The sequence below is a fragment of the Galendromus occidentalis genome, unplaced genomic scaffold (genome assembly GCF_000255335.2).
Source record: "Galendromus occidentalis unplaced genomic scaffold, Mocc_1.1 scf7180000075422, whole genome shotgun sequence".
Classification (NCBI taxonomy): Eukaryota; Metazoa; Arthropoda; class Arachnida; order Mesostigmata; family Phytoseiidae; genus Galendromus; species Galendromus occidentalis.
This window is the reverse complement of record NW_003803412.1, coordinates 104734-132551: the sequence shown is the minus strand read 5'-3', so window position 1 is coordinate 132551 and position 27818 is coordinate 104734. Positions and strand designations below refer to the sequence as shown.

Sequence of the window (27818 nt, the reverse complement as noted above, 5' to 3'; positions counted from 1 at the left end):
AAATCATGTAGGGTTCGCTTACTGGTTCACGGATCATGCGACTTGTAGCTCATACACATAGTTCGTGTTTTCATCACGGCAAGACGCCTCCGTCCTCCATCTCATGATGGGCTGACGGACCTCGAGAAGATGCGCTCCTCAAGAGAAAGCTGTCAAAAAATTCGGATGCGGGCTCCCTGATTCGATACTGAAACGCCGATGAAGTCCGAAAGCAGTTGCCGCGGAAGTAAACTCCGCTCTCAACGTCATAAGTCGCTAAGATTTCGCCCACTTCGTGCTACCATGCTCCTGGTGTAGTCGCCGCCCGGGCTAAGCAATGAACGCAATTCAGTCACGTCCCGAGGGTCGGAGCACATTGGACCTAGTTGCCGCGGAGCCACTCGCCGCCCGGAAAAGACGCTCGCGCTATGCTCACTCCTTTTCCCCCGGACCGCGATTCCCCTCTGTCGGAACGATATCGAGTCATCGCAGCATTCCTGTCGTGTGCTCTTCTGATTCTCCCCTCTCGTCGAATATTGATGGCCTTAGTGGCGCGATCGGTCTTCGTGAGGCGGGGAGCTCAGACCTCCACGGGAGGAGGAGCTAGTTCTATTCGCCATGAGTAATGGGGGTTGATGAGGTTTTCTAGCCGGTCGATTCCGAACGGGGACTTTCACCTCTCACCGAAGCAAAGAGCTACTATTTACTAGGTCTGCGCTGGGTCTCCGACATCATCGACGAACGTCAACTCATATCTCCAAGCGAAAAGTTGAAGAATCATGATGCGGTATAAAACCCCCCGCTCGATGAAACTCCGTATCCTCTCGTTCATACCTTTCGCATTAATTCTACAGAGGCTGAGGAAATGGAATCATCGCCCGGAACCGGGAATCCGCCACCATTGCCGAGACACTTCGAGTCCGAAGAATCGTCGAGCCATTGAGCGAGAGAAGATCTTTTCCGAATGCTAGGTATTGCAGATGCTCCGCAGGTCCAAGCTGGATCGGAGCTATCGAACTTGTCTAACGACTACGCCCGAATTCCTTACAGGGACGGCGGCAATGCTCTGCGATCAGGCATGGGCCACTTTGCCGTCAGAGCGCTTGCTGCTCGTTATCGTGACCTCATGCTAGTGTCTCTTATGACGTGCGCATCGTTTTTTCTATATGTCAATTGGAGGTTCAGCACGACCCACGCGCCGTCGCCCATTCTAGCCGGTGAGTAACATGCTTCTTTGGGACTTCAGAACTTTCCTCATGGAAAAAGGATCGCGTCCAGCTCGCACGCTGCGATCAGGGACCATGAGATCTCCCATCGAGAGATCGAGAAGGTCGCGGTACGATGACGTGGTTCTATCGAGTCAGAATTCACTCAGACCCTCCGTTCGGAACTGAGCCCCCGAGGGAATCCCACGGTATCAGGATTCCTCATGAGTACGGCTGAAGTTTTTTCGCGAACTGCCATGTTTCGGCAAATTTTCGCGGTTTCCGGATACCCCTCATAGCGTTTCAATGGGGGCCGCGAATTTCCGCGAATTCGGCGGAAATTTTCCGCGAATAATCTCCAGCCCTACTTATGAGTAATGAACAAATGAAATCTCGAGAGGTGTGCAGTATCTCCTTGCAAACACTGATCATTCCTACCAAAAGTCTGATTGAGGCTTCCGGACGTGCACGGAGAAAGATTGTATTGGCTTTTTTCGCTCCCATCGGGTTATCACAGCGCGTGGATTCTCGAGAATTCAGCTTTCCAGAAGTCTGACTTACGTTTAGTCGCCTGAGTCGATTCTGATCGATCGTGTATGGATCTTCTTCTATCCTCATGTCTCCATACGTTCTCCTGCCATTGTGGAGGGCAGGGCTCTGTGTGCCGTGACACATATCTGGTTTTTCTTTAGGTAATCATGTTCGAAGTGAATATAGTCGGGAAGCAGGGACACCTAGGATGTCCCGATGGGGAGGGACTGGGAAGTGAGATCAAGCCAGTGATGACGATCGCCTGGCTCGAGAGCAGTGGAGCCTTCGTCGAGGAACCAATACCGAAGGAGATGGGGCAAACGTACCTTACTCGATCGCCTTCTCGGAGGGGATTCCCGGTATATCGAATTAAGCAGGTAAACTCATTGATCGTCCGATGTCAGTGGTGATGCCCCGATCACTCGATTTTTGAGCCCCCGATTCTCAACGGCCCTAGGTCACGGCTCCTTCCTGAGCGCGTACTCCAGGCGGGCTCTGAAGGCAAACGACCCATCCGGGTTGCCTGAGGCAATGAGGTTGAGCTTCGCTGGACCGATAGAACAGCTGAGCGCACCTCTGAAGCCTGATGTGTCATCCGTTGCCGTTCTATCAAATACCACGCAGAAACGAAGTCGATCCGTAAGACGAGGTTTGAGAGCCTAGGTCAGATCCACTACTGGAACGATCAGTGGCGAGAAGCCGGCACTGTCCTCCAGGAAGCGTCCCGCCCACAAAAAGCTGGATCTGTCCAACAAATACTCAATCGAAACAAGGCTAGAAAATGTGTCCGTGTTTATCAGGTATCTGCATCCGGTCCTACTTTTCGAATGAAGATATCTCGGCTTCAAGAAGCCGAAATGAATTCCCTACATACACGTTCTTCGCGGAAGAAGGTCCGCAGATGCAGACGATGTCAACAGGAGCCACCACAAATCCAAATCAAATCCGTTGGAAAGTCGTTCGGTATCAGCTCACACGCGAAAACACATGGGCACTCAAATCGACGCCGTTCCTGAATAATGACAGTTGGGCTTCGAACGCGACCGATTTGAAAACTCGGGAGAGCTGATCGGTCTGAACTGCGCCCAGGAGCCAGGAGCAGTCTCGAAACTGAGGAGGTTCCGGCGGAATCGGTCGGCCGCTATCGGAGTTATCGCGATTCCGAATTCCGGGTTTCTTTCGATTCGGAGGTCGTCTCATGGGCGATTTCCGTTCGTAAAAAAACGAATCGACTGAATTTCAGACGAGCTTTTCCACGAGCGAGTGAAATCGGCGGCATACAGTCTTTTCGAGAAAAATCCCTGGGAGCTCGACTTTCGCGATATCGGAAATTTCAGTATTTTGAGAATGTCTCGGAACGGGTGAATCCGATTAATACTACGACTATACTACTTAGAACCGTCGACGGAGAATTTGTCCACCCAGCACAAGGCGTCCGACTCCCCCACGGCCCCCGTGGCGGGCGGCGGTCGACGCAAATTCCAACTTTTCGCTATCAACCGAAACTCCGTCCCGTGTCCGAATATTTCCCGAGTGGCATGTCGAGATGTTTCAAGAAAATAGCCGTTTTCCGAATGTTGAACCCGAAAACGCCGCCCCCTAGGAAAAGCCGCCCAGAGCAGAAGACCGCCCCCATAGCCCCCGTGTACGCTCTTTCGACGGAGACACCCAACTTATGGTGGCACGGATCGAATTCATGTACATGTAGAGAGACCGATCAGCACTCATCCTCTTTTTTTGTGCGTCGGTGATCTCAATGCTGTAACACGTAGAGATTTGAGGATGCGAAGAATAGCTCGGGAGTATGCTCGGGTACTTGCGGCCGGTATTGTGACCGAAATCGGGGAATCGAGACTCGGGGGGATCGAAAATCGCGAAATCGGGGAAGAAGCGCCCGAGTGAGTCGCTTCAGGCTGTTAATAGTGGCGAGGTACCCGACATCAGATATCCCTCGCGAGGCGTTGCGCTCTAATTCGACTTGTGCGCCAGATGAGCCCGCGCTCGAACAGGACCTGGGCGCAGAATAGCGTGCGCGTTATTTGGGACTATACTCCGATCATCATGAAGAATCTAGATTCACTTTCGAATCAGATTCGCGACTCGCGATCTCTGACCGGACCGAATTTTCCTTCGGAACCAAGAAGGTATGTATTAATAACGCAGGGACGCAGACGCTCCATGATTCCTGACAGCTAACCCCATGCGTGGATCAACATGGAGCGCTTCCGCTACCCCAATGCACGCTGAAAAGTCCCTTCTGTGACGCCTCAGATGTCGAGCGACAGCGTCAATGATTTCCAGATTTACCTCTGGCTCTTTGAGATGAAGCTGATTGGGAGACCATCCGCATTTCCGCACCCCTCGCGTGTGGGATTTGAATTCTCGATATCGAGACTGGACGCCGCGGCGTCGGCAAATGTGGACAAGGCGGACCTCAAACTTCGGTGGATCGGCCATCTCCTTTGATGATATACCAGCTTAGAGGGCAATTCTGTGACGAGCCGGGATCGGATTGAGAGGCGCAGTTTGAGCTGTTCTGCATGATCCCATCGCTATGTGTGATGGCGCCGGGTTACTGCCCCTCTCGTTAGAGTAGGTCGAGAGGGAGGAACAGGAGAAAGGCTGAAGCCGCATGCGTTTCCCTATTTTATTGGCTCCTGGAATCCAAACCAACAGTGTTAGCGAGCTCTGTTGGCAGCAAGGACATTCCGAGGTTCCGTAATCGAGACATAATCTCTTCCACTCAGATGTTTCGGGGCTGGCGACGGAAGCGGGACACGTGAAAAGCGAAGACCGTATTTTTCGTTCGGAATAATAGGAGCCTCCCTCTATTACAAGCCCCCTTTCTAATACAGGCCTCTCCGGGCCGCGCTCGGAATTTTCGGGGCCTGTCTCTAATTGAAGCCTCCGCAGGACAACATGCCGGAAACAGAATTGCAATGCTCGTCTTTCGTTCGAAAGCTCAAGGTGCTTCATCACGATAGTTAAGACTCTCAGTCAGATGCATGCAGATGCGACCGAACTGGTGGGCGCAGGCACGATGGAACCAGGTGATTTCAAGGCTAGCGACGCTTGGTGCACAAAATTCATGAAACGAAACAGCTTGTGCCGCAGGCGTGCCACCGCTCAATGCCAGAAACCCCCAGCAGAAGAGACTCTGGTGAACTTCATCCTCTATATAAGAAAGCTTCGCCTGGAGAAGAACTGTGCGTTGTGTGACATCTTCGCGGCGGACGGAACGGCTGTATGGATCGACCCACCAGGCAGGACCTGCCTGACAAACGGAGGCGCAAAAGAGGTTGCGGTGCAGTCCGTTGGACACGGGAAACTCCGAGTAAGCGTGATGCTGTGTGCTCGAGCCGATGGGACTAAGTGTCTGCCGTTCGTACTCCTACCACGAAAACGGGTAATGCAAGAGATCCAGCGGAAATTCGAGGATAAGCAGGTTCTGAGTTGGTGCGGATCCAACTGTATGAATCAGGAAAGACTATCGACTTCCTAAATCGAGCGCTTGGTCAGGTTTCGTTCTCAAATCGAGTGCTTGTCTGGGACGCATTCAGAGCTCATCTCTCCCAAGAAACCGAAGCGCAGCTCAGGAAGCTTCGTGTTGATACGACCGTCGTTCCGGGGCGCTGTACAAAATACATGCAGAGGCTCCAGACATTTCCTGGAACACGCCATTGAAGCAACGCATTGAAGAACTCCACGAGGATTGGCTTCTAAACGGAGAAAAAACGTACACCGCAGCCGGCAACCTGCGTGCACCGGCCATGGAGATCCATCTTCCATGGATTGTCGACTCAAGGTCAGCCTTGTCCGAGGCACTGATTTCGAAATCATTCAAAGCTAGCGGAATCTCCAATTACGTACACGGCTCTGACGACTACCTTATATGTACATGCTTTCCGACCCGAGTCAGCGTGCCCAGATGGTCTGGACGACCTGTGTCGGAAGACTGACCTGATGTTCCTCCGCAACCCCGAAAACACTTTCTCTGACGAGGAGGAGACATCGTCTCGTTTTCACCCGCTCGAACCGGTGGACAGCTGTGAGAGCGACCGTGATGCTTCGATTCTAAGGTTTCGGTCGGAGGCATCGATTATCAGATTATGAGTTCCGTCGAGAAGAAGATATTTTTTGTGGAAACTTTGTCCGTCAATTTCGTCGCTTCTCTCTCAGAATTGATCTGAGACACTACCATAAAAAAGCAATACATGTCGAGTCGATGTATGAATTAGTTGACAGTCGAACCCATATTCCCGTTTTCACTGAGCACTCCTGATCATCGTAGGCTTCTCAAATAATCATGAGGCGCTCCCCATTAGAAATCTCTCCGAACGCTTGGAGTCGAAAAAATAACAGCCTCTCTCTTCCATCAGCCCTCTCTCTATTGCAAGCCCCCCCCCCCTGGAATCGGAGTTTGAGATGATAATGGCCTCTCCCCTTCACTAGCCTCTCTCTGGTAAAAGCCTCCTTGATCAGGCATTTGAAATAATACAAGCCGGGGCTCCTATTGGGAAAAATACGGTGCATATATTCCCGCGAGGAACCATGTATTTCCAAAAGGGATGCCAATGATGAGATCGACTTAGAGCCCAACCTCCTCCTACTACTTTTCGGCTCCGGAAAATCGGACCATAGGAGTCCTTCTCTAGAAGAGATGTCAAGTCCCCACGGTTATCCTGCCGTGAACAAAGCTCGCCAGCCCTCTCGGGCCTGGAAACGCGCCTTCGTCACACCCGTCTTCAAATCTAAGGGCTCCAGGTTGGACCTTAACAACTTTCGCCCCATTTTGATTACAACCGTGACCAGCAAAGTTCTGGAGAAAATCTTGACGGACCGGATACTTCATCACTGCGAGATTGATTCACTTCTCGACCCACCCCAGTTCGGATTTCGTCAGAAGCGCTCGACCGACATCCTCCTCACGTCAACATTCAATGAGTGGATCACCGACTTTAACGATCATTCGGCCAGGACTGATGTGATCTTTCTAGAGTTCCGTGCTGCCTTCGACGTTGTGAATCACCGGTTTCTGGTGGACAAACTTCGTTGGTATGGGATCTCTGAAACCTCACCCTGTATGAACACGCCAGCTTCATTCTTCATGGAGAGACTCGGAGATGACGCTAGCTCTCTCAGTGGATCGGAAACGCAAAACGGTTCATCGACTCGGAGAGAGTTCATGCGTCGCCGAGTTACACCATTCGACGCGCAGTATCGCCGCTCACGGATGCGAAGCAGTCGGCAGCGGCTGACTTTCAGAATGTTACCCGCTCCAAGCCTCCGTAATGATTATTCGCAAGAGAAACGGATGTGGGCTCACTGCGGGAGACGGCGGTGTTTATGACAGCGGAGATTAGCCAAGCGGATGGCTGATGAACATCAGAGCTCTCATTTCCTGTTGGGCAGCGGATGCTCCTGAACAGCTATGCTCGGTTTCCTTGCCCCAGCCCAGGGAATATGGGAACCGGAACGTGGATACTTTTCCCTCGCCTGTCCGCGTCCTCCCGAAGGACGCTTCGTCGTTTGAAGAGAGCACCATCCCCTTCAATGCTTCACTTCGAACGGTCGCTCCTTCAACGCTCGAACGTTCGAAGGGTACTCAATCGTCGCAGCCTCGTGACCAAGCAAGGCTGGGATTCTGGACACCGTGGATGTTCTCGAAAAGATCCGCGCGGGTGGAGACCAGAGGTACCTCACTGACACGAAAGAATCCACTTCTCCAAAGAGGTCAGGGCCGTCTTTCGCGAGAAAAGTGACGAGCCCGATTCGCGAGCTCCATAAGTCAGTCCTCTTTGGAAAAGTCATATTGTTGGTTCCCTACGGTGGGAAATCAACGGGAAAACATACTCCGTGCAGGATTTCCTCATGCGCAAATGGATTATTCGCCACGAGTGGCACACCCTGTAAACGATGTGAATTCTCCGGCGAATACTCTACAGTAGCCGTAATTTAGCTTCCCGAATATGTTTGGGAGTTGAGGGCGGTATGGTGTCGCGAACAATGACCCAAGGGCTGCTATCGGGAGAGAGACCCCGCATTTCCGGAGCGCGCACTTCGGACCGACGGAAAGTGGCCACCGAGATATTCGTGAACCGCAAGGGGCATCGGGCTGTCTTCTTGTCCGAGTGGAGAATCACGTACTTCGGTGAACACTTCGAGTTATTCCACGAGCGTTCATGAGTCCCAAAACTGATACTCCCATGCGTCGAGAACGCCCTACATGGACCAAAACTAATCTGTCTTCTTGAGCGAGGCGTTCTGTATGCTTCCGATGGAAGCGGGAATGAATCTCCTTTCATATGTACGATTCCACTCTAGACATGCTTCCTCAAACATGGGTCGGCAGCGGACGAGGTGAAGGTTTCGAACTCGTTCTCCATACTCAGCTTCCTCGTGTGACTCTCCTCATAATGAGTTCGTATACCTTCGGAATCAGCATCGAACTGGACGCACTTAAAGTCATCCAGTCTGACGCATCTCGGCCCGCGGAAATCGCTGGCAAGAGCCCCACTTGACTTCCCCTCTTCGGCACAGATTCGCTATCTGAAGAACCCCGCCCCGACTCACAATCAGAGACGAGAATCAGGAAAGAAGCAACCAGGAGCACCCACGGGACCCAGGAAACATGGGACACGTTCAACGGCGCCGCATACGGTATTGTCACCGACTCCGAGCGATTTTCTTACGACGAAGGAGTCGCGAAGCGGGTGGGGGGAAAGGCGATCCAACCTCGAATCGGGAGTAAGCTCCCGAGGCATTTCAACGGACACAGAAAAATCATCGCCGGACAACTCATCACCGGACAAGAAATCGCCCAATCTACCGAAGTGAAACTTGAAGGGATCCCCGATCGAGGCTCGTCCATCAACTTAGTTTATCACGAGGAAACCCTCCTGTTACGGTAGGACCACGTCCGCATATTCCAGATGCCCGCCTAGTCAAAAGCCTACCCCATGTCGGTGGGTTTTCTCCTCCCAGAGATTTTAAAGTCAGGCAGCCTCCGAGAAGTCGGGGAACTGGGAGTCGGTCATCAGGGATTTAGGCATCTGAGGGTACAGAGCGACCGATTCACGGGTTCATGACAAAGTTTGCGCTATTCCGTGATTGCCGTCCCGTGGTAGAATCAAAGTTCCTTCGTACCGAGAGAGTTTTCATGAGACAGACTGAATACAAAATCAAGGACGAGCCACAATCGGAGATTTTCCGGAATCTTCCCGGCTTTGCGATGAGTTGTTCGGCGGTGAGATGTCCCAGCGATGGGTCGTCAAGCGGCGGCGATGGAGCCTTGCTTGCAGCTCCTCGTGCGGGAGGACCTCATCCGAGCGGCATTTTTCTTTGCGCTCCTGCGCTTAAGGAGAGTCCGCATGCGCGCCAGACAGAGATTGAAAGAAATTAAAATTGTCTCATTCACGCGCCAGGATCCACTCCCGGCCAGACCGATTTTTCTCCCTTGAAGCCTGAACGACTCATCGAGGGCGTGGCGGCCGAATGATTCTGAGTTGCTCTCCTCGAGCCGTGAGTCTGCGGGACGAGCTCCCTGGGCCATGCAGAACCGATGATGGCTCAATGATCGTCACGAGGCTGCAGGCTGGAAGAGCCGGTGGGCTGGAGAAGAGGTACAGGAGAAGGGGATGTGCTATACCATCCTGCAAGGACTTCTTCGGGAGGCTGCCGTGAAAACAATGGGTCCTACTATTCTGAGTGAAATTCTTCTTGACTCCTTCTTTGTGTTTGTGGTCGTCATGGATCTCGTTCGGTCGTTAACGCCCGCACAAGGATTCCATCGAGAGAGGTCGCGCATGACATGGTCGCTCAGCAATCCTCAACAATGACGACCGCGGGGGGATTGCAGATCTTCTCGCGTATGAGATATTTTCTGAAGGTGAATCTCCTCCATTTTTCGCGTGTTTGACCTCTGTACCTTATCGAGATCCGATGGAGCCGATAACTTGACTGGGGGGCGACATCACCGGATCCCCCATCACCCATCCAGCCCGTCAGGAGCTCCGAAATCACAACCGAATGCATCGCAAATCCCCCCTCTTCGAACTAAAGGAGGTTCTCCCAGATGAGAGCTTCAGGGGGGGGGGGGCTTATATATAGGGCACTAGCGAGGGTGTCAATTGTCAATGCCTGTCTGCTCCGAACTGGACGACTGAGCGAAAACATGCCTCGATTCATGGACTCCTGTTTATAAAACGGCCTCCATTGAGTTCTTCGAAGGAGCACCTCCAGTGTGACAAGTGAATTTTCTTGCAGAGTTGATGGGCCAACCTCTCCTCCGGACTCTCGAGGTCAAAGCTGGAGAATGTGATTTCACTCCAGCATTCGATCCTTATCAAACCAACTATCAACTACATATTGAATATGATCAGCTCGTCATTATGCTGCGCGCGACTCCGTTCACCGACGATATTCTTCTGATTGTCGAGGGCAGCCCTCTTCAAAATGATCAATGGTGAGTAAAGGCGGGCATTCACTACCTGATAGGGAGCCCTGCAGCTTCCAGATACGAGATACGCCGCCCATCCTCGCGGGCTCGACATACGGAGCCGACCATCGAGCCTGTATCACACGATATCCGGAGCCGGAGGAATGTGGTGTCGGGAATCAGAGGAATTCCATGCAAAGATTACCTCAACCAAATTCGAATTGCGACTGACAATACTTACTGGCGAATTCGGGAAATCGTTCGAAACCCGAACCCGGCGAATGGTTCAACAGATAAGACTCTTGTGAGATGGATTCCCGTTCTGCTCAGGAGATCCGGGATTCTTGGATCGGGGCAGGATGAGCCTACCCCAGCGGAACATGGTTGCGTTTTCAGTGTCTTCGGTCCGACTCCGAATGACAGACGGGACGTTCGAAAGTATTACTGGTACGGCCAGAGGAGATCCCTACGGACCCGCGGCAGGAGATTTCACACTCCTCGCGCATGAACTCTCAGGCCGCAAGATTTGCTGGGGATCTGCAAAACCTCTGCGAATCATGAAGCGCTCTCCGAGGAGGGTCTTCCAACGTTCGATATACTCCTGCGCGAGCTTCCCAGGCGGTCCTCCGTGAGTGTCCTGAGGAGTTCGAAGACTTCGCTCCGCTCCAGAGCATCAAATCGTTGAGCGATGCTGCAGAGCCCTGTGGTTAAAAGTCTAGGTTGCATCTGCTCACTACTCCTTGGACCGTGTCTACACCGAATCAAGTCAACAGCCGACGAAGGCCGCAGATGCTTACGCTGGCCCTCTCGGGAGCAAGGACCGTCTTGAGCGAGTAACCCTATCTCCGCTATCTTTCGCAACCGTTTCCAGAACTTCTCTCGTCTTTTCATCGCTCTTGATGCTGAAAGATCCAATTAATGAGCGACGAATCTGGCAGATGGCCTCGGTAAGATCGCGTTGTACATGAGACAGGCATAAACGCACGGCTCGAGATCTCTAAGGACATCTTCGTTCGTCCCTGAACCCGTTGCCAGACCCCCAGTACCAGGGGCTTGCACTGAGTTCTCGTTGGGGCCGGCCAAGTCGTTTTGGGGGGAGGGGGAACTGTCCAAAATGATAACGCGCGTCTCCTGGGCAAATACTTCAGCATGCGGCCAGAAAACTTTAGGGTTGTTGGCCTTCCCCCCCCCCTGCCCGATGCTTGTGACTGTGGGAAAGGTTCTCCCCAATCGCTGTTTTCAAGTATACCGACAATATCCCGGAGTACGTCTGCCGATGAAATGAATGTTTATTATATTCGACTCAAATTTTTTCCCCCGAAGGTTGAATTACACATGCGGTGCGGGGCAAACGAATCTATCAATTCATCTGACTTCGAAAGATACGGCCCGCATCCTGAGCAACTACGTGATCAGCATTACTCGCAAACGCCATCAAGTATCCTCGAATATCAGCGTCCTGAACGTGTGCCAGATGATGCAGGTAAGTTAGCGTGAAACCTCCAGTCGGAGGTAAAACCTGAACTCGTGAGATTGAAATCGTAGGAAGCATAGAGACGTTGGTGCTTGAAGGAAATCGGTTAGTGTCGATGACCGAGCTGATCGCGAAAACCAAACTTTAGGGGCTAGTAAGAGGTTAACGCGATACTGACTCCCCCAGCCCACGGGGAGTAAAAATTCATGTACGCGCCTGAAAGGCTCGGACCCGGATAGCGAGAGCAGGGCACTCAATCAGAAGCCTCAATAGGCGATTCATACGCCCCTCCTTCTTCCACTTGAGGCGATACGCCTGATTCCCAACAGAGGGACAGAGCTGTCACAAGGATCTTTGAGGGATTTTCCACTCCTCGAATCGCTTCCGTCGGGGCGGGGCTCAGGGAGCAGTCAACCTAATACGTCTGAATGGATAAAATTCATCCCGATCCGCTTTATTCCCCGTCTGGCAACCGACGGCTTGGCAAGCGGATAAACAATCGGTCGCTTCTTCGGCTGCTTGAACGGTTTCCTTGCTACCCCGCTCGAGATTGTATTGCGTCAGGCGCCAATCTCGCAGCCTTCGAGGCCAGATGACGGACGCCATATGAGAAGACGGAGCCACCCGCTCCCCCTTTGGAAGCGCTTCGCCGGACGAGCGTCGGATGACCTTGAGGTCCTCTGTTTTTTTTCGCCTCCACATTCCGAGGTCAGGATCCTCCATCTCGCTGTGCTCGGGGAGTTGGAAATCATGAGCGAAGTCGATACCGATCTCCGTACATATCATATTACTTTGTAGATCGCGAAATTCCGTCGTTCGATGTCGGTCCTGATAAGCTTCCCAGGAGCTCTCAAGAATCGACCCTCGAATTCTCATGCTTATCGGGTCCAGCCGATCGGGGATTTCGCGGATTCCCGCTTGTCTATTCTTTCCAAACCTTAAATCCTCTGTGGGTGGAGAAATCAGATAATTTTGGAAATGTGGGAGGACTACGTACATGAAAACGACCCCTCCTCATAACCTCAGAGAGCCTGTGAGTTCTTGTTGCGATCTCACGGCTGCACACTGTGAATATGGTGCGAGCCTCCTGAACCTGGCTCAACATTGATCAAACTATTTTAGCGTAGGATCACGTGATAGGACAGAGGGCAAGATTGAGGTTGAGAAAGTTCCCGAGGGTTCGGCTAGGAGCCGAATCGAAATTCATGTCGGTTGCGTATTCGTCCAAGTGGACCTCTTAGCGGTTAGGATTCATAGAATTTGGCGGAACGTATTTTGTTCTGCGGGTAATTCACCGCAGTGGTGTTCGCAAGTCTGGCCGACAAGGCAGTCGACGCGAGAGTCGAGGATACATACTTTCTCGGCAGCCATATCTTTCCCTCGAGAAGTATGCATAACTCCTTGATCGAGAAAGAGTCATTGCTGCCGCAGCTCGCGTCTCCTGTCGCACAAGCCTATAGCGTCAGATTCACATCGAGGTGATTGAAAAATGCGGATCCTACGCGAAGACGTATGCTAAGTCTTCTCAAGAGCAAAGCATCTATCACAGAAAACTCTCATGGTCGGAGTTGCGTTGTCCCGTTCGCTGCACCGACCCAGTAAGGAAACCGGAGCGAAGAATAAGAAAGTTCATTCTGCAGGTCTTTACAGAAAGATGAGTGCATTCTAATTTTCTCCCTTGGCTCCGAGCGCCTCAAAGGATCTCTCTCCCCACAATTCCCTTTCACCCATCCTGAGTATTCCGATCGAGAAGGCACAGAGAACGGAAACTCGATGTCCAACTCCAGAAGCGGAGAGAGGCGCTCCCTTGCTTTCTCTTGGCGATATCGTCTGTTCACATCGCGAATTCAGACCCTGACATTCGGTTGCGAAACACGATTGAATCTAAGCCACTTGCCGCTTGGAAGCAGAAGCCTTCTCCCAGGAAAGGGACCAGGGAGCTTGAAAGCGCTTTCTCGCATTGCACGCTGTGACCCACGAAATGGGAAGTTTTGGTCGAGCTTCCCGCTCGCAATGGGAGCCTCCGCCAAAAATCCGCCTCGAGAACACGAGGGGATCTTTCCGGAGATCACCGTCCGGTCCGTCGAGGTTGCAATTCTTTGCGTCACTGAAGATCACCTAGAAGAGATGGTAAAGCTTTGTGATCTGACGGTCTCTCGTACCCCCCAAAGCTCGGAGCCCAGAAATCCCCTCAAGATTCTGCCACTGGCAGTCTACCGCAACGTACCCTGGTCCCTGTCGGAATCGTGTTAAGGCGAGCGAATTCTAATCTGCGGACCTTGTGCGCTTCGGCGCCTCATCAGCGCATAGCGTTGGCCGAATCGTTTGGCGACGCACGGGAAATTCGAGGTCTTCCTCCATTGCTTCACAGCTCTCTCTCGCATCAGAAGCTAGTACAATGACTCGGTATGTCTTCCGCACGTAACTTTTCCGGTTGGTGAGGGCTTTTCGCCGTGGCGTACTTTGCGGGGTCCTTGAGGGAGCTGCGAATCACGCGAATCACGGGTAGGGTCTTTCGAAGTCGCGACAAATCGCTCGGACCGATTCACTGCGTTCGACGAGGTTGGAATCCGTCCTCTTTCGAATTCGGATACAGCTTTGTCGCGAGGGGCCTTGGCCCTGGGTTTTCGCGGACGACCCATCCAATCGCTTGTTTGAGGATCCTGGCAGAGTGTGATCTACCCGAACAAAATGGCCGTTGCATAATGAGACAAGGTGACGTGGACTCTTCCATCATTCGTCTCAGCATTTCGCTCGGCCGTTTCTTGTTTTCTAAGCAGGGCCCGTCCGATCTCCTCGGGGCTCGGGGTTGCGGGTCGCGCTCCGCGATCTGACCGAATAGATACGACAGGATTAAGAAGTGCACGAATATATTGCGTTTGTAATGAGGCGGCGATATCCTCATGAATCATGGAATATATCCCTCGGTCCCTCAGGAAGGGTTCTCGGATGTTGACCACTCGCGAGCGTGACAGAGCTTGTCATTGCCCAACTCCTACAACGAAACTGAGCCAGCATAGTATCAAGAGAAACTGGCATTCATGTCTCATTGACTCATTGAGACTAATTTCAAGAATATGTAGAGATAGCATCGGAATGGCGACTCGGACTACTCCAATCGGCCGCGGAGATCGATAGGTAGCATTTTGCGTGAATGTGCTCCACTATTAGACGCATGTGGAAGAAATCAGCTCCGGCTTCACTTAGATCAGGAGCTCGAGCGTCAAAGGAGGAACACTTCCGTCACGCTGAAGACGGAGTACCCTTGGTTCGTGGAGCCAGCAGACTCAAAGACGTTCTCACTCCAAAACCTGGTCATGCTCTTCTGGATCTGTTTCTGAATTGTATTCGCTAATGTACAAGGATCGGCTTCTAAGATTTAACTGTGCAGTCTTCATGGGAATGAGCGACATCTTCACCGCTTTCGCGGTGTTTGATTTTATCATGGAACGATACGAACAGGAGTTCTGTCTGAAAAGGCAACCTGCGGGGATTCCGGAGAGGGATCTGATGGTTCAATAGGTCGCATCAGGCGGATCCTCCAAAATTGGAGCCTATAGCTTCGGAGCCCGGGAAAAAAGGTCTGTCACCTCAAGCGGTCAGATTTTAGTGGTGGCCGTGCCTCTGGTTCCGCTGCACCTCAGAGGGAACCGTACGCCGAACTCGCGCAGTCTGATCCTGTGCGATCATGTTCAGCAAGAATCGTCATCGGGAATTGAGGGATGACTGGTTGCATTTCTGGTGAATGAACTTCGGATCTTGCTCGATCACTTCTTTCTAGCGGTGAGGGGAGCAGCAAGCATCATACAGAGGGATAGACGCTCTTCATTCCACGATCTCGATCTTTGTCCAGAAGAATCAAGATGCAGCCGAAGTCTCTGTATATTCTGAGTCTGAGAGTATCATGATGAAGCTCACGAAACTTTCCTCGATATTGCCGCTGGCATCGTAGAGGTCACTTTTCACCGGAGAGCCGCGAATGGCGGAGTAACGACGACCGATCAACCTCGGGATTTGTGACGGGAAGACTCCCCGTAGTGAGAGCAACGCTCACCATTCGTAGGAATATTGCTGTACGTGTTCGCGCAAGCAATATCACGGTTTTCTTGGTGCCGGAAAACGTATCGACTCCTTCATTCTTACTCACTCCTCATTAAATATATTTCCCTTGTCTTCAGGGAAAACAATCTTGCGTAATCCTAATCTATTCCCTCGGACGAGTGTCGACTCGAAGCTCACCCTCCACGAAGAGAAGACCCTCGTTTATTGAAGATGCTCATGCACGATTTTGCTTGGCATCCTAGAAACCTAGATGATGTGAAATCTTCAGTCAATGGCTTTTGCAGGAAAAAATCACTGTCTAGCGACTAGTGGGCTGCGTACGTTTTCGAAACCGCCTGATTTGTTTCTCAATCCTCGGAAGATCCCGTCCATCGGAGACTGTCCCTCACTTACGGTGCTATCTACGGTATATCTCAGGTTATAGATGAATGATTGATAGCAAGTCTGGTCGGTGTTTCGTTAGCTTCCCCTCCGCAGAATCCGAGAGACTCGACGAGGTTTTCACTGAGGAGCGAGTTCCTCCGGTACAACACTCATTCATCCGCAGTTGTGATAGAGGACGAGCGGGTTGACAGGGCAGCCTCATCATTCAAACTTTTTGATGGATGCCACGTGAAAGACGACTGGATCAGGTGGTGCCAAGCGACGGGGATTACATTGGTATACTCGGCGGGACTAATGGTCGAGCGGGTGACGACAAATCGTAAGACACAGAGACAATCGTCAGCTCAATCGAGATCAGGATACCTAGTTCAGCAACGAGGCGATACGATGCATGATGCATCCCACCTGTCCAGAATCGCAATCAACGGACACAGCCGAGCTCTCGGACTATTTTGTTCAGGTTCATATATCGAGAGCGAGCAACATAACACATACCGGACATCTCGCCTTCCCGAGCAATGGAAACTTGGCTCTAACGACACGTCGGCGTCGCGAGTCATGATCTCGAAGGAAATTTTCCGGGCTGCACTCGAAAGCCGAACTTCGATTTCCTGGGAACCGCCGATCAGGGGTTAGGTTATTGCTCCCGACGGAGGCTTCCGGAAACAAATGTTCTCGGCTGAATCAAGGCCGGGACTCGCCGTTCCGGCAAGAAATCCAGTAGGCAGCAGGGGTCTAAGCAGCGCCACCTCGCGCGCGAGCGATGCCATACCGCGAAGTGAGAGTGGCTTTGAACGAATTGAGTTCTAGACGCGCGGCCAGGTCGACATTCGTCGCGACGGTGATTTTGAGTGATGTGAAACGTTTCCCGATCGCCGCAAACGCAAACCCAAGAATCGATCGGTATCGAACTGTGGCACGCTCAGGAGCGACTTCCGGTGAATCCGGGGGGCGTGTTCATCCCGATTCGCAGAGTATTATTCGAATAGACTGGGGTGAGCTTCCAGGGGCGATGCGGAATACGGGTCGATGACCGGATCTTAGTATGCACCGGCGCCACCGTTCCGACCGAACTTTCCTTCAGCGAGTCCCAGATTAGGCTCATTGTCCTCATCTCTTTTTTTTGTAATTGTAATCGAATGCTTCCGGGATTCCTGTGAGGAGTTTCATTCGACCGATTCTCACTATTTGTAGATTTCGAAAAACCGGCTTGGTTTCTGCGGTTGAACGCGCTCGTCGGCGTGTCGTCGATCCGTCCGATGCAACAGCCCCTCCCCATGTGCACCGCTTTCTATGCCGCCTGCCTCCTGTCTTCATCGGGAGCCGCTACTCTCGCGGCTGTTCAAGAGAACATCTTCAGCCGGGTGCGGGCTCTGTCTGGTCGATCGGCTCCGACTCGAGATTCGTTTTCGGGAATACTTCGAGGTGATCACAACAATCTTCCTGAAGATTGAGAGACTCACCCACGCGCTGCGTCGAGGTCGTACGCGATTTCCGGGTTTCGAGCAACAAGCCGGGAGAGGGTATTTTCGCAGTTTGAGGGCATTTCGACGTAGCGACAGAGGCTCGATGGCAACAGAAGCGTTTCCGGTCCCTACATGAGCATCTCATGTGAGATGCAGTCGCACGAGTCAGTATCCAAAAGGCTGTGTGGAGAGTCGATTGAAACTTAACGCATGAGGGTATGTTCCGCCCGTCAAACCTTAAGAAACCGGGGAATGAGACTTGCGGATCCTCTGTCTGTGTACACGAGGCCCGTCGAGGTGCTCCCATCAACTCTGCTCCATCTGTAGCAATTCCGGATCGGAAGCAGAGGAGAGCCGTCGGTCGCTAAGGATTCTATCAAAATAACGTTTCCCTCTTCTGTTTTATTGAAGACGATCCCTTATTCGACGGATACTCTGCAGCGAATCGGAACTTCGAGTCTCGGACGCGTGAGTTCCTGTTCCTGATGATTCGGAGTATTTGGTCGCGCCAAGAAATTATCCCCAAACAGCAATGAAGTCTCTCCGATCAATAACACAATATGCCCCCATCGTCAATACGGTTCGGATGACGAAAACGCTGGTGCCGGCAAAAACGCCTCATCCCTAGAATGTCCGTTGTAAGAAACTTTTCCTAACCATCAGACCGGAGGACAGAAAATCGAGAATTGGAAAATATCTCCAGTGATGCTGAGTCAGAAGTTCGCTGTGTTCCTTTGTGACGAGAGATCATTGTATTACTATATGGCCGAGAACGGAGAAATTATTCCGAAAAACCTAATACGAAAACAGAAGGGCTATTGGCTATTCACCTTCACGTGAAGCTCACCCGGAATGGATACCTGGCAGATGCTTACTAAATCGCAGCCGAAGCACGTGGTTTTTGGAACTTTTGTGATATTTTACTGTCTCGAATTTCAATTCAATTCTCATCCCAAGTGGCATTTGGTACTTCACGCAGGCAGATGCAGGTACAGGTACTTGATCCGATGCAAGTTGTGATCGAGATCGTCCTGATGAAGGAGGATCGTCCCGCTGACTCACTGGATCTTTCGCCGATCTCACGACTTCATGACCGATGAATTTCCGCCATTTCTTTCAAGGATTGCGATATGCGGATCGATCAGAGCTATGGCTGCGGATTAGGACCACTTGCTCCACGCGCGTCCTTGAGCTGGGCGGCTTTTTGGATAGGCAGAAAACATCTCCCTCTGTGCAAGAATGGATTCTCCACAGAAGGTGAGTCGAGGTGCATCTGAATTCTGTTCACAGCGTCAGAAAATCAAGCTTTCCTCTCATCTGATCCTTGAGACTACCAGACGAAAGACATTCCCTTGATTCGAGCGGACATGTTGAGGGGAACAGATCGAAAAGCTCCGACGAAAAGTGATCGCCATTTAGGGAGGTCATACGGGAAGATTCAGCAGAGGAGCTCCCAAGAAACTCCAGTACGGATGTGGTTGGAAGAAAAACATTCCGAGACTTCAAAACACATATGTATAACAGCTCTGACTTCGAATCGCAGGAAGAATCATGCTTAGCGACCTGAGCTGTCACTCGGGTGTCTCCCTGAGTGACAAGCGTATCAGTGACTTAATGCACGCCTTCCGTGATAACTAATAATTGGATTCACGGAATTCATAATACATAGAGTCCCGACGATTCGCTGCAAGCGGCGATTCTCCAGGGGGAAGCTGCGGGAACTTTTCTATGTACATCCGATGAAGATGTTGGTCCCACTCGATCCGCCTACGAATTCCATGCGTAGGTACCCCATGGTGCGCGAAATCCCGACGCTTCGCAGTTCGCGGCGAAAATTCTTGCTTAATCCGCGACAGCGAGCCGGGGAAATATGCTTGTTCACGTGCTTATCCGATTATCACGGACGAAATTCCATTCTGAAAATCATTCTTGCACACGCCCCCTTTATTCTTCCCAATCCACAATACTTGCCGCGTATCGCGCCGGACACCTAACCGACCGAGCGAAGCTATCAGGACTGTCGAGTCCCGATAAAAACAGATGAACATGCCCCGGAACTTCGATCCATATGCCGGAGAATCTGTGATAGATCGGAGATCTTGTGAGATCGTTCAGGTTATGTAAGCCGTGTTGACGAGACGAGAATAAGGAGTCGTGGTAGTACAAGCGAATCTTGATATTTCTGCACCCCCAGAAAATCAGCCCTTGGAATTCGCGATTCGCGGCTTCCATGAAAACTTGACTCCCGGGAAACGCGAATTATCGGGACTCGGCTGTATGCATTGGCTTCAGAATTTGAGGAGAATTACTTTGACTCCGCTTGTTTGCTAGCCTGGGAATCTGTTTCGGAGGACAGCGCCATTCATGTTCGAGAACGGGCATTTGTTATACGTGTGTCCTTAGACATATACTAGTTAACGATTGATCGCAACAGGCATTTCCATAACCGAAGCCCCTACTAAGATGGCCAGAATAACGCCTTCATAAACTGCGTCAAGTCTCTCTTCGTCGAGAGAACTTGTTTTCATATTCTGCAATATCAATGCCTCACCCAACTCTCTGGTCGGCTCGTCATCCGTGTGGCCTGTAAGAGATGACAGGATTGGTGATGACATACAGTTCCTGGCGACACTGCGGGCCGGCTTGAAGGCCATTGAAGTCTGAATCTTGAATAGACAGTATAACTACGCTTCTGGATACATCTGCCGTCTTCCGTATGATTCTTCCGGAAACGTGTGAATCAGCTGTGGCTTTGTGGACGGAGAAATGTTTAACAGGAGAAACTCGAACCGATTAGTCGCCAGATATTGACATAAGAGGGTCTTTCTATTGTCGTTCTCATGATTACGCGGCGGTCTCTCTGAATGAATGACCGTTCTAGCCATTGGTTTCCTCGCCTGGCTCCTGGATCTATTCCGAGAGCAAGCTCCCGATGTTGGGAGGATATGATAATCAGGTTCGTTGGCATTTGCGCCATGCGCGTTCGGCTCCCAGCTATTGTGTTATATTTTCCAGCATATATTTCTTCGTTTCGCAATCGTATACCAGACGATCGGCAGGCGAAGACATCAGAAGATGCGACTTTATGACTCCCTATTACGTACCGAGGAAGTCTGTTCCGACCAGTTTCTGAAACAATTTTTCTCAGCGATACGGAATGACTTCATTTGTTCCCGGTTATGTCTGTCTCCGCTGAGACTACGCTCCTCAATCGGCTTCTGATCGCGGCGCCAGAAACTGCTACCGCTCATTCCGCTGAGCGACGGCGCTAGTGCTACCGACCGAACGCCTGGCATGAAGTCGGCTGAGAATCGACTCCTCAAACGAAAGACAGGAGCCGCTTTTTTGTGCAGGGGGCTGCGGGACTCGAGATTCTCGTTGTGTGTACTCTGATCCCCGAGGACCGTCCGGCTGGCTCACACCCCCGAGAAGACGGATGAGCCACGATCGATACGCTGGGGGAATACAAAAGAAATCGAGCTCTCTGTGGGTTGTTCAAACATAGCCTGATGACTGATGCTACTCCAAACCGCGGGGCTTTTCCAAACAATCGGAACGAAATGAGACCGCCCCTGCGAACGTTCCGTCTCCGATGATCCGTGATTGTGACTAATCGCCGAAGCTCAACTGATTGACGAAAAATTGCGGAGTCGAGAGCACTCTAAGGGCTACTAGGATGTCTTCTGGGCCCTTTGAGAAAGGGTGGTATTCTCGTTACGTCATAAAGCGCTCCGACCAATGACGACTACCGACGATACTCACGGATACGAGAAAATCTTCACCACAAACTGCAGTCGATAGATAAGTGGAGAGAGTCTGAACAATTCTGGGTATAAAAGAAGCAACTCCTCACTTTGGGGCATCGGAGTGCAAAACAGACAGACTATACACCCTCTCTGTCTGATCATTCGACCGACATTTCATCTGTCCGTCTGCTGTCTCTAATCTACCGTGTTCGTGGATAGAATCGCGTCACACCATCTCCATCATGCAAGCCTTCATCGCTGCCGCCGCAGCCGTCCTGTTCATCGCGGTCGGAGGAGCCGCAGCCGACCGCTGCCATTTGCGGGAGCTCGACCTGTGCGTCGCTAGCGGCGCGGGTAACAACAAAATCTCCACAACAGAAGCTGACGTTGATAAGCAATGTGGCGTTATGCAAGAGGTGAGCGAATGTTTCGGGAACTATACGAAATCATGCGCCACACCAATCCAACGAGAGCTCTTGGGACTCGTCTCCGAAGGAGCTCGTGACGTTCAGAAGAAGTTCTGCACTCGAGGCGACAAGCTACGCACGGAGTACTTGAAACACGCCCCTTGTCTCGCTAAAGCTCAGCCTCAAGGCCGCAAATGCCTGAACGACGTTCAAGCCGGTCTCGAGAAAATCGAAGAAGCAAAATTCGCCGACAGAATATCGACCGCTTGCTGCGTCTATTCGCGATACAGCGCCTGCTCTACGAAAACTGTTGAGTCCGCTTGTGGTAAAGACGCAGTTGAGTACGGAAATCTTCTCGTCCGTCTCGCGACCTCAAACCTTCTGGATGTTGTCTGCCAGAGTTATCTCAACAACCCTGTATGCGACACCCTTCTGCCGCCACCCGGGACGAAGGCCAGGGGTAACTCCAAATCCATCGTGTCCCGTCTCTTCAACGCTTACGTCTCTTCCTAAGAGCTCGAGAAAATATCCCACAAGGATTCCGACCCAGCGTGGACAGCTCTAAACCTCACCATTGTATATTCCGTTGCCCTGAGCGAATGCATGCAATAAAATCGGAGGGTATTTATATCAGAAGGCAATTTCGAAGTCGCATTCATCTTGACGAAACTCTTCTCCGGGCAATAATTGTCTTAACCGTGACTCTTATGTAAGGAACAGCATCGGAAATGTGCAATGGTCTGAGCTCCACTCGGAGTTTTCCGGAGAGAATAATCCTTCCGGGTCGATCGGTTTCTTTCGTCTTGATCTGTTTTGAAGAATTCATGCTACACGTACTTCAGGATCTGAACAGAATATCATTGAGACACCATGCCTCCCGATTCTCCGTCGTCTTCGAATTTGATGGTCTTGTCACGTCGCATCTATCGCATGCCGGCGCGACAGCTTGCTCTCTGTCTGGCTGGCTCGCCGTACCGGAGGCAGGCTAGGAAAGAGCGTTCATCTTCGGCAATCTTCTGGAACGAAGAAACCGATGTCGGGAAGAGATAAAGAGCTTTCGGAAGAAGCGCCGATCCAGAAGAATGGTCGGAGAATTGTCGCCATCACGCGCCGCGACCAATCATGTCGATTCGAGTCAACAGAATTCTGAGTCCTGCTCCGCCAAGGCGGTCTGCTGAGTTTTTGCTCTCCTCCTCTGACTCTACTCTTCTCTCAGGTCTGCGATCGCCAAGCGCTCGGATCCCCTTCAGCTGTTCCGCTCGGCAATGAGATTTCTCGAACTCGTCTAATGGTGGGAGCTCAATTTGACGCCAGACGGCCGATACATTCGATGTATCGACCGAGGATCACTGCCTCAATTCTGGAATGCGTGGCTCCCTTCGACTACCAGGGTCAACTGGCATTTCCGTCAAATAGTGCACTTGATGAACGATGTTGCCTGCTTTGCCCGATTGGCGCCCGCGTGACCAGGCGGAAGTGGAGTATCGGAAGAGTACGAATGATCATCCGACCTTCCCCATATCCGCACCGTTTCTCCGCGGTTTCGAGTCTCCAAAATCATCTCGGCTTCTTGAGTTGGCTTCCCACAGCTCGTAGGTGAATACGCCGACCCCAGCGACAATGAGGATGAATTGCTTCTTTTTGATACTGAGCCCATTCCACGTTCCCCAGATGGCGTTCTGATATTTGTATGCTGGAAAGTCCTGGAATGATTCCCTCGAATGATCATATTGTGGGTGCCTCCGTTGAGAGTTGAGGCGTGGCCCAGTGCTTCGGAGGCAAAGCGGAAGCGTAGGGTCTCACCGAGGAGCGAAATCTCTTTCATCGCAGATAAATTGCAGCAGCTGGTGTAGTCTCGACAGCATGTTCCGCATTTTGGAGCTCATGGGCAGCTCAAACTCTCAAGGACTCAAGCGGTTGCTGGAAGCAAGGAGCTGCCCGGCGCCGCCAGAGTCGACCCCCTCCACAGGTTGGAACCCGCAATACCGTTCGCGCAGACCCCCTCTTCTGAGGCTGACTCGGGAGCAGGAGCTCCGGCTGCATCTAGTATCTCTGCTTTTGGCTGAGGGCTGGGATGAGATTCGGGGAAGGATCCGGCGAAGGAAGTTTGTACTGCGCCCATAATCAAGGCTCCCGGTATAATGTTAGGGCAGAACGAGAGCGATCTATCCGCTTCTCGTCGACCTACTCAGGTATCGAGTCGTTGCCTTGTCAGGATACACTCCTATTATTCGCAACGACAGCTGGCTTGGGAGGATCTCCCTCGGAGTCCATCCGCTTCCCCTTAGCTGCCAATGATACAGGAGTTTGGACACCCGCGGAAACGGAATTCGCGATATTCCAGCATGCAACTTATCTCGATGTCGGTCTCGAAACTATGGTGCTTCCCGTCTCTAGAATGACGATAGAATCCATTTGAGCTCAGCACAATCGTGTTCAGAAGGGCTACTGTGACCTGATGCTCCGCTCCGAGCGACGCTTCCGTCGCAAACAACTTCGGAGGTGATTCGAATTCCATCATTGCAATCTGATGATGGCCGGCTCGTCTTTCTCGGTTACTTCTTTTCGCGATCGTGCCAAGAAATAGCCATCAGTCGTTTCACGAAGCTGCGGCCCCTACTACACCCATACTTTGCTAACGATAGTGTTCTCCCCAGCGGAACTCATCGAAGCATTCACTCGTTGCGGCGCCAAAACACGCCAAAGAAGCGCCTATTCAAACATCCTCCGCGTCGCTTTCTTGTCAGCACTCGATATGCAAATGCGATCCGAGAGTCACTGCGCATTTGAGCTGAAGAAAGTTAGAGATATATTCTTTTCCGAGAGAAACTCCTTCTCAGTTGCGCGATGACTGGATGAACATCAAGATACATTCATTCACCATAGGGGATAGAACTCCGATGAATTATCATCATATCGTATCGAAGGAAACTCGGATGCAGCACAGGGTATGACCGAAGGAGATTGCGGTTCCGTATTGATCATCCAACACGACCGGTTATAGTATTCTCGTCAGCTGGAGCTTCAGTATTTCTTGGAGGAAACCGCTCTCGGGACTCACTGAAGTCAATATCCCACGGAATCGACCTTCCTTCCGAAGCGAGGACACGGACAATTTCCGAGACGTTTCTCAGCTGTTTTCTCCTCTGAGGTGAGCGATATTAGGAGCCGAAGCTCCAGAATCAAGCTCCCCAGAAACTGGTAAAATGATGAAGCGAAACACGCTACGCAGAACAATCGAATGGTAGAACGAAGGAAGGAGCGACCGAACGCCGCGCGTGATACGCAGCTCTCACGTCCGGGGAAGGACTGATGTCTGAGATTTGAGACCATCAATCTCCTGCTCGTTCGATCCCCAGAAAGCATCGCGGAGGGAGTTATCCTAACCCACGCATGCGGTTTACAGCGGCATCGCTGCTCGGGGAGGGGGCAGAAGAGGGCGATTTCTCTCGGAGCGCCTCCGATTAGAGGCCGCTTTTTCGGGCTGTGGCGGAGAATCATACTTCGTGGACAGGACCGGAGAACTTACCCATACGCATTCCGCGTGTATAAGCTGAAATCGAGCGATGAATTTCTCTAGAGGGGGCATATCGTCAAGTTCCCTCAAGGAGTGAGTTCTCCCGTCGAGACCGCCAATCTAAGCGTGTTCGCCCAGCGATGCCAGACCCAGTGGAGAAGGGCAAAAATCTCCTTTGTTTTGCATGCACGGCCATCGTTGAGCCTCCAGTCTCTCGGAGCTTCTTCTGTCGATTGCCGCCTCCTGGAAATTCGACGTGAGCTCGCGATCTCGACGGGAGAACTCATCCTTCAGAACGGAGTGATCGTTCGCCGCCCGCGTACGAATTTGGACCGGAAACCCATGAATGGAGAAATATGCCGACGTGATGATGAATCGGAAGCCTGAACTGGGAGGGGTGCGGTGGGTTGTCTGGTTAGTCGCATCAGAACGGTGATCTCTCGTCGACAAAGAACCCGGATCGAGAGGGAGTCGCCTGTTATCGCGGAAAGGTTGAATCCAAAGGAGGCTGAATATAATTGTATCGATCTACATTTTAATATGTGAACTTCAGCAGTGTATAACTTGCAGTTCCATCAATAAACAAACAAGCAAACAAACAAGATCTAGATAAGAAGCAGGTTTCTGGAACTTAAAACCTCAGTTCTGGATCGGGGACAAGAGCAAACGCGATGGTCTTCCTTATATCATCGTGAAGCCATGAGAGATTCTCTCTGCGGTCTTCGTAGAAAAAAGAGGGAGTCACAGCCTCGTACGTGCTCTCGACGGCGATTCACGAGAATTCAGGCAATTCCCCCCGTCCCACAGTGGCGCCAAAGCCACTTCTAGGTGGACTAAATCAAAGATACGAGGATCGACTCCGGAACAGGCGGGAAAGACGCGCGAGTGGTCGGCTTTCAGGGAGCCATAGGCATGAGCGTCAGCTGAGCACTCACTGATTAATGCGCGGCTATCGAAGTTATCTCCCAATCAGTGGTATCATACGGACTTTCTTTTCCCATCTGCTACTTCCGCGGAATGATGGCTCTAACCGACTCCGATTAGCGGTATCAATGCTTTGACTTCTTCGTCCGAGTATCAAGTTTCTAGGCGATTCAGACCCATTCGCTTCTCTCTGATGTCCCCGAATTGGAAAATCTTTATGTGCATCGAAACCATCAAAATTTGTGGATATTGACGAGGGCAGGAAAGCTTGTATTCCACATTATTTCACCCCGAATCCCTCGGCCAAGGAAGCCTCAGGTCCGCTTATATTTAATAAAAAAAATTGAGACCCGGTTCGACCCGCTTCCCGAATACCGAATATTTCATTCTTTGTTCAAAATGCGGGAATCCGAGGGAATCTGCGGAAATCCAAGCATATCGATCGACTAATTTATCTTTCGGGTGCGGTATGCTTCCCCCGAGATTCTGGAAGGTCATCCTGGGCTCATCAGACGCTCCCTCTGATTCTCCGAGCGCAGATCTATACATCTAACGCCAGTCGGGATGCTCACGGGAGAGTTCCAAGATTCGCGAAACACAGATTGTCGACGTTTTCGACTTCATAATACCCGGAAGACCTCGCGAGAAAACTCGAATTACGATCTCTTCTGTATGTTGATGAATTCGTCGAATCCACTGGTCGCAAGCTTTCGCCAACCTCCGAAACGTAAATCAAAGAGTATCAACCCACAAGTTCTATCCTTGCTCAAATGTAGCTCCGTCACTGAGGAAGATACACCAATGGAAGTTGAGCAGTCGCGTAGACAGGCGGGGGCGGGGGGGGGCGGACCGCCCCGGGCGGCACTTCCTACGGAGCATTTAGGGGCGGCATTCCGGGGTTCTGCATCCAAAAAAACGGAGTGTTTTCGAGGAAAAAATATGTGGCAGGGAGCGGCATTTTCGTCGAGCACGGTGAAAAAACGGGAAATTTCGAATCACCGCCCCGGGCGGCACTCCGGTTTGCTACGCCACTGAAGTTGAGAATCCCTCAGGTTCAGAGGATCCTGAGATCCCGATGGATTGCGACAACCCCGGGGATCCGGATTCACCGCTTCCATCCGGAACTTCCGGGGAAACTTCCAGTGATAGCGAGAATACCATCGTTCATTCATCAGTGTCAGTGTCTTGTATACCCTGATTTCTGCCGATTCCATTGAGCGAATAGGCTATTGAGCTTTTTCTCAAGCTTCTCCTTCTCTTCTGAGTCATTTATGATCGGAAAATCTCATGAATTAATTTTGTCCACCTAAAAGTGGCTTTGGCGCCGCTGTGGCGTCCGCAACAAAGATATCGGTAAGCAGGCTGGGACTCGCGACGAACCTCAGATGCGATGAATGAGTCGCGAATCATTGCTACCAGAGTATAGAAAGAGTCGTCCTCCGGCTCCAATTTTCTCTGGGATCTCGTTAGGGCTGAAAAAAGAAGAGCTCCACAGCGAAGGCCCGATTCCGCAGAAGAAAACTCCCTGAGGAGCATCCAAATTGAATCCAGTCCACGTGTGTACATAAGCGTGATCCTGATCTGGACCGATTGGAGCTTTGAGAAAATCGCTCTGGAAGACTGCGACAATCCGCTTCCACATGGTTATTCGTGCGGGGACACTCTATAGTCAATCGTGGTGCTGCT

General features: G+C 51.6%; 2 protein-coding genes across 2 annotated transcripts in view; both read left to right on the top strand.

Moving 5' to 3' along the window:
* Positions 1-1105: 1105 nt before the first annotated feature.
* LOC100903913 (cadherin-like and PC-esterase domain-containing protein 1) overlaps positions 1106-27818 on the top strand; it is a 37759-nt gene continuing 11046 nt past the window's right edge. Inside the window, exons 1-4 of the mRNA XM_029110551.1 lie at positions 1106-1196; positions 9981-10179; positions 11476-11635; positions 18660-18795. Of these exons, the coding sequence (XP_028966384.1) occupies positions 1106-1196; positions 9981-10179; positions 11476-11635; positions 18660-18795 (586 nt within the window). The remainder of the gene's footprint in view (positions 1197-9980; positions 10180-11475; positions 11636-18659; positions 18796-27818) is intronic.
* On the top strand, positions 21396-22332 carry LOC100904062 (uncharacterized). Its single transcript, XM_003737270.2, has one exon. The coding sequence runs from the start codon at positions 21527-21529 to the stop codon at positions 22202-22204; it is 678 nt and encodes a 225-aa protein (XP_003737318.1). The 5' UTR covers positions 21396-21526; the 3' UTR covers positions 22205-22332.

Bases quoted from the DNA above. Each gene is read 5' to 3' on its own strand.
- LOC100904062 (XM_003737270.2), top strand. From the start codon at position 21,527: ATGCAAGCCTTCATCGCTGCCGCCGCAGCCGTCCTGTTCATCGCGGTC.